This window comes from Centruroides sculpturatus, unplaced genomic scaffold (genome assembly GCF_000671375.1).
Source record: "Centruroides sculpturatus isolate CEXI.00-Female unplaced genomic scaffold, Cexi_2.0 scaffold863, whole genome shotgun sequence".
Taxonomy (NCBI): Eukaryota; Metazoa; Arthropoda; class Arachnida; order Scorpiones; family Buthidae; genus Centruroides; species Centruroides sculpturatus.
In genome coordinates, this window is record NW_019385531.1 from 317,218 (window position 1) to 323,643 (window position 6,426).

A 6,426-nucleotide genomic window follows, 5' to 3' on the forward strand; every position below is an offset into this window, starting at 1 on the left:
CTTTAAAGTATTGATTTCATTAAACAAATCAATACCGTCAATGTCTGTTTCACTACTTGAATCATTTCTAACTTTCAGATTTAAATTCCAACCAAGTTAAAATATCATTAATTATACTTAGACCCATGTCAGAAGAATTAACAAAATAATTGCAATTTGATATGCGATAGAAGTGTTCGAATGCGTACAAGTACAAATTGAGAAGGAAGCTCTGTGGGGATTCCCTATTTTCGCCAGTTCTGTCAACTTCTGTCATAGAGCACGACTATGGGTACTTGGCTTTCGGGCGCCGCCGGATGGTTCAACCTACTGACAGACGTTTCGCATTGCATCTAATTCTGATAAATGCCAATAGAAGCGCTGTTAACGATATAATATAAATAAGAATATAGTAATTGCGCGCCGGTCAAATTTTTTTCTCCATGGGAAGACATTTCTTATGCTATAAATAGGGTGGATATTATGACAATGATTTTGAATATTACGTGACCGATCGCTCGATTTGCCGCCCCCTGGACGTGTGGTGCACGCCTTGCACGCCCGCTTACGGCGGGCCTGTTGGTACCCTCGTGGTTTTGCTTAACAATGGGGGTACCTATCGATCGATACTCCAGTCGTTGAAGAGTATATTAAACTATTAATAATTGTCGAACAGATGTCGTAAATTAACATTCTATGAGACCGTCGATAATCGAATCTTGACGTTTTGTAAAGCGTAAAATATTTGACGATTTTGAGGTTTCAGATTTTAATGGTAAGTCTACAGTTGACATCTCTCTTCCAATACATTACATAATTTTTAGCACGATTCACGGTAGTAGTAAAGTTCTTATGTTAGGACTTTTGTCCGTATGTTCGATTTCCACGCGCATGCGCAATGACTTCACTTTCGTTACTTAGGGTACGTTCGTAAAGTCGAACGAGTTAAACGAGAATGACGTCATCGTTATTCTTATTTAGTTAGACTTTTTGAACGATTCGTTTATAACTAAATGGATGTTTCTAAAATCAAAGATATGAATGTTGTTAGTGCAGCCTTATCCGAAATATTTTTCTTAGATTGCTTCGGGTGGACAGTTATTTCAATCATTTCACTTTTTAAATCACAATTTAAACACTCGAGTAGATTTAGGGTGCGTTTACTTCTGACTTGTGAGTTAGCAGTGCTAACTCAGAAGTAAACGCACCCTTAGAAACATCGATATCGTCGGACGCCATTTTCTTAACTCTTTCCTTCGTGAAGTTTGTTAGAATTTCGTTCGAAACGTCATCACCGCAGAGCATGCGCACTGGGCGAGACTACTACTATTCGAACGATTCGTTACTAACGCGTTTAACTCGTTTGACTTTACGAACGTACCCATAGTATTATATTCTGTCGATCCATTCGATTTAAACTTTGGAAATTAGGTTTAGCTGTTATGCCTTTAGAGTTACCTAAAGCTTAGGCTTTGGACTTACCTAAGTGTCATGTTCTGTTCGGTCCGTTCATTGCGCATGTCCATGCGGATGTACAAAACACAACTGAACATTTTCATTTACAGTAGCTGTAAGCTATAATAAGAACTATCCTATTAGTATGTTTTAATCGTTAAATTTATTTTATTAAATTAAATTTTATAATAAATTTAATATAATAATTATAATAAATTTATTTTTGAAATATTTGATTCGATTTTGTGAAGCGTGCTATCAGATAGGCTTGACCAGTCTTGTTCTGTAATAAGTCTGCTTATATCCAAAGATTGTCCAACGATGCAATACAACTTCATTGTATTAAATCTTTCATCTTAATATCGCACGAAGGTGGTTTTTTGGCTACTAAAAGTTCCACAAAGACAGACAACGATGAATATATGGCACTCAGAGCCTGTAACAGTAACATTTAGAAGCTATTGTAAATATGCAAATTATACCTTCTAAACTGAATACGATTTTTATAAATAAAAGTTTATTTGTGTGTAGTATTTGCAGTTATAAATGATATTTCTACTGGTTTAATAAAGCATGAAACAATGTATTAAATCAACTTACTCGAATGAAAAAGTTCTTCTTAACATAAAAGAATCCTCCCACGTTTACTCCAAATGGAGTTTTCCCGTATCGTTTCATGAAATTCAGCATCTTATAAAGAAATAAAAATTCTATTTTATATGTTAAATTCAGAATTCAATTTAAAAAATTTAAATTTCTTTGTCTTACCTTCATTTTAGTTTCTAACGGTATATTGGCTGAAAATAATTTATGGATTTCGATGAACTTCCCGTACAGCTTGAAAAATTGAAATTATCATCATAAAGAATAATTTTTGTCTAAATGCTTATGTATTATATAATCATATAATATATTCAAATGTACATGTAAATCAACGGGGATTTTCCAATAAATTAGAATATTTACTAATTGAGATGTTATACCAATTGTTTTCTTTAAAAAATTATGTTAACGTGTTTTCGAAGTGAAAACAAACAAGTTTTAAATAGTTTAATGCTTTAGTAGAAAAGAAGAATGAAATATACAAATCTTACTCAAATATTTTAATCGTTCTCCCTCTCCTGTAACGTAGAGGTCCTAAATATACAGTGGGTGATCGGTTAACGAACAGATCGGTTAACGAACAGATCGGTTAACGAACAAATCGGATAACGAACACTTTCGCGAAAGATTTTTATGATCGGATAACGAACACTTGACTGAACAAACACAAAAAGAAGAGACGTAAAATAACGAATACCGATTGGTCTTCCTTTGTCTTCAGGCAACAATTCAAAACTTTTCGGAGCGCGGGAGACGTCGACATCGACGTTCTACCCAGTATATCAGTATACTGAGAGGATAGTATTCTCCCGAACTTTGAAACTCTCCCTTGTAATTCCAGCTTTTTATATTTTTGTCAGAAACAATTCTTTTACATTTTCTTATGAAAATGCGGATTTATGCCGATATCTGCTATTAAAGATCTTTTAAAGAAGTGGGAGGACGTTGTTCTGACAGAACAACGGTCTTAAAATGGCATCGAAACCAGGTTGAGGTTAATAGGCCTAGGGTTCTCTACAATTACAATGCTATTAATTACTTCTGAAAAATCATAAAGAAGACAGAAAAGCAATCGACATTGGACAGATTCTTTAATTAATTAATTAACCCCCACAAACGGAAAAAACATGACTAATAAAAATGCAAGACCGTGTATATATGTATTTTTATTATTACATATAAATAAACGTAATAAGAAAGTATAGTCTATATTTTTTATTTTTTGGAGGTCTCCAGAACGAATTAATCAAATTCCCAGAGAAACCTATGGTAAATCAATAATCGGTTAACGAACAATTCGGATAACGAAAAAGTCTTGGAACGGATTATGTTCGTTAACCGATCACCCACTGTAATTAATTTTCTAATTTATACTTACAACAATAAGCAGATCTTAACAATGACTTATCATAAGAATTTCATTACTAATTGTTAAAATCTACGAATTCTAATTTAAATTTTTAATCAAAAGTTAAAAATAAATTCAAATTAAATCAAAAGTTGAAAATAAAAAGTTAAATTAAATTTGATTGCTATTAATTAATAGAAGGATAAATATATTTAGCAATGAAACAAATTTAAGAGCTTACGATAACACTTCCTTAAGTCACTATTGTCACGACATTGAGGACAGCATAAAACAGTAATTCACTAGTTCTCTGCATTTACAGGTTGAACTTTTTTAAAGTAATTATTATCAGGAGATCTCAAGAACAGAATTATTCATGATATATTTTTATAAATCGTTGAATTTCGGAGCAAAATTGACGCTTTTGAACGAATAGAAGTTGATTATCAGAGTCAAATCAGCTTTTCTAAGAGACTGCCTTAAAAATCTGATGTCAAGTAAATGACTAACGAAGATAAGTAAAGTGAAAAACAAAAGTACTCTATAGAACTAGATGAACAATAATGCGTACGTCGGACGTTTAGCGCCGCTTTCCTGTAAGCCTAGAAGTTTGACAATGGTGTTCGGATAGTCAGTGGAATCATCTGGACATTCCAAACACCATTTTTATAGTTCTAGGCTTACAGGAAAGCGGCGCTGAACGTCCGACGTACACGTTTTCGCATTTAAAACTTCCGCCTCAATCTCGCTATTATCTGAAACCAAGTGGCTTTAGATAAAGATTTAATCGCTACTTATATAAGATTTATATACTTCAATTTTTAGTAGCAATTAATTATTACACGTACAGGCTCTGATTGATTGAACCAAAATATTTAATTCATATATACTTAACATATACTCTTCTTCATTTCACATAACAGAACACTCATTAAGTAATTACCATGCGAACAGTTTTATTTTTCAAATGTTTATCATTTTAACAAAACTGTAATACAAAGTAAACGATTATTATTTATAAATAGGTTATAAATACCACTGAAACTCAATTTCGATGAAAACTTAAAATTTTTATTTACAACGATATTTCTAAAGTTTCTAATTATAATTATAATTAGCGTTAGAAACGTTAGTTAGCTAAGTTAGTTAGCTAATTATAATTAGCGTTATTAAATAATTATTTAATAATACACAATTTAAGTTTGTCTTACCAAAGAAGTGAATCGGGATAGTTGAAAACTTATAAACGTAATTCCAAAAACGAAACTTATCGATGTGATAGCAACTGCAGAACGCATTAAATCATCAAGATCAAAGAAAAACACTACGCAGAATAAGAAACTGGTCTCATAGACACCGAAACAATATGCGACTGGAATGTATGTTTCATAAACTAGATTAAGTTCTTGTAAGTAAGTCCATAAATCCCAATGAGTTTGAATCAAGGTTTCGATTTTAGTCTTCAGGAAACAATCCTCTTTTGCCAATTCATCGACTACATTAGATAAATACTTGAATCTCTTTGATAGCATAACGGCAGCTGCACCTATAACAAGAATACAACAATCTAATTGTCCAATTCCGTAAATGCACATTAATGTGATATTCAGATTACAGAATGCCAGCTCAAACTGTGAATTAGTTATTTGTTTTAATGTAGGGTACAGAAATAAATCAACTACCGTAATAAATGTGATCATTGAAAAAAATATATTTATAACATTAGCTATAAATATGATTTCAATATTATCTGCTATTTTTCCCTCTCCTTCATATCCACTTTTATTTTTAAGAATATAAAGTTTCTTTCTTTTAAACAAACTAAATTGAAAAGCTATAAAAATAAAAATTGTAATTAGAATAAATTTTACAAGTATTTGATTATTAGAGAACATTCGGATCCATCCGACACAAACCAAATTGTCTGTTATCTCTTGAGCAGAAAGTATTATGTTAGTCCACATAAATATCTCTATAGCAGTTTGGTACAAAGGATATAATTTTGACAGATATTTCGACTTTTCGGCAGACTTCTTACAATCACAATACATGATTTTAATTCCAAATATCTCTAAGGACGTGAGGATCGGTCGTAGAAAACACACAGCGCACAAACTACGATTTGCATAACCTGAATACATGTTTAGTTATCGAAAGTCGTAATGTAACTAGTAACTTTAGATCTGGGGTTATTTTCGGTTCTGGGGATCTATTGCAACATAATTCTTTATATAAACTAAATGCAGTTATTCTTAAAATACAAATGCTATTGAATAGAATATTACGCAAACAATTGATTCTCATGCTATACAGCATGAAGATCAATTGTTTGCGTAATATTGTCATGTGATCGGAAATGCGTCAGTATCTTCAGCAGTTAATATATTACGCCAATATCTTAAAAGCCTCTCATTCGTTTTCAGATTTGATTATTTTGATCTAAGTACAGTAGAGCGTCGTTTATCCGAAGGTCGGTTATCCGAAACGTCGGTTATCCGAAGGTCGGTTATCCGAAACGTCGGTTATCCGAAGGAATTTCAGTCGACAAATTTAAATTTTCGCCAGTGTTGTCGCGCTGTAATCTTTGGCTATGTCTTCGGCTACTGAAATATTTTACGTTTTTGATACTAAATTAACTTCTGAAGTATAACTTTTTATTGTTTTTATATTTTTCAATATATTTATTTTGTTTGTATAAAATAAAACAATAATTTTTAACGATACAATAGTCTTCGTTAGGCTTTACATCGACGAAAATTCAACGCGAAGCGACACGCAACGGAGAAAAATGTCAACACGGGATAAATTAATATATTTTTTCGTACATAATTGGTTATCCGAAAAATAAGTTATCCGAACAACTTCAGTCCCCAATTGATTCGGATATACGACGCTCTACTGTATTATAATTATTTTTTTAAAATAATTCTTGCTTTTTAATACAGACTAAATTCTTAAAAAATTTTGTAGTTTTTAGTGAGATCTTATCTTTCAGCTCTTCGTTAAAATCTATAATATAAATAATGATGAGCTTAAAACAA

At 31.9% G+C, this 6,426-nt stretch overlaps 1 protein-coding gene across 2 annotated transcripts; it reads right to left on the minus strand.

The window, feature by feature from the left end:
- Positions 1 to 1,672: 1,672 nt before the first annotated feature.
- Positions 1,673 to 5,618, minus strand: LOC111639867. 2 transcript variants are annotated; one of them, XM_023385819.1, is made up of 6 exons: positions 5,302 to 5,618; positions 5,068 to 5,219; positions 4,597 to 4,931; positions 2,203 to 2,271; positions 2,035 to 2,124; positions 1,673 to 1,870 (listed from the first exon to the last, which is right to left on the minus strand). In XM_023385819.1, exons 3-6 carry the CDS (start codon positions 4,915 to 4,917, stop codon positions 1,769 to 1,771), a joined length of 582 nt encoding a protein of 193 aa, XP_023241587.1. In that variant the 5' UTR covers positions 4,918 to 4,931; positions 5,068 to 5,219; positions 5,302 to 5,618; the 3' UTR covers positions 1,673 to 1,768. The 2 variants fall into 2 exon arrangements, 1 of the variants encoding a protein (XP_023241587.1); XR_002759162.1 differs by lacking the exons at positions 4,597 to 4,931; positions 5,068 to 5,219; positions 5,302 to 5,618 and adding an exon at positions 2,529 to 2,593.
- Between the last annotated feature and the right edge of the window lie 808 nt (positions 5,619 to 6,426).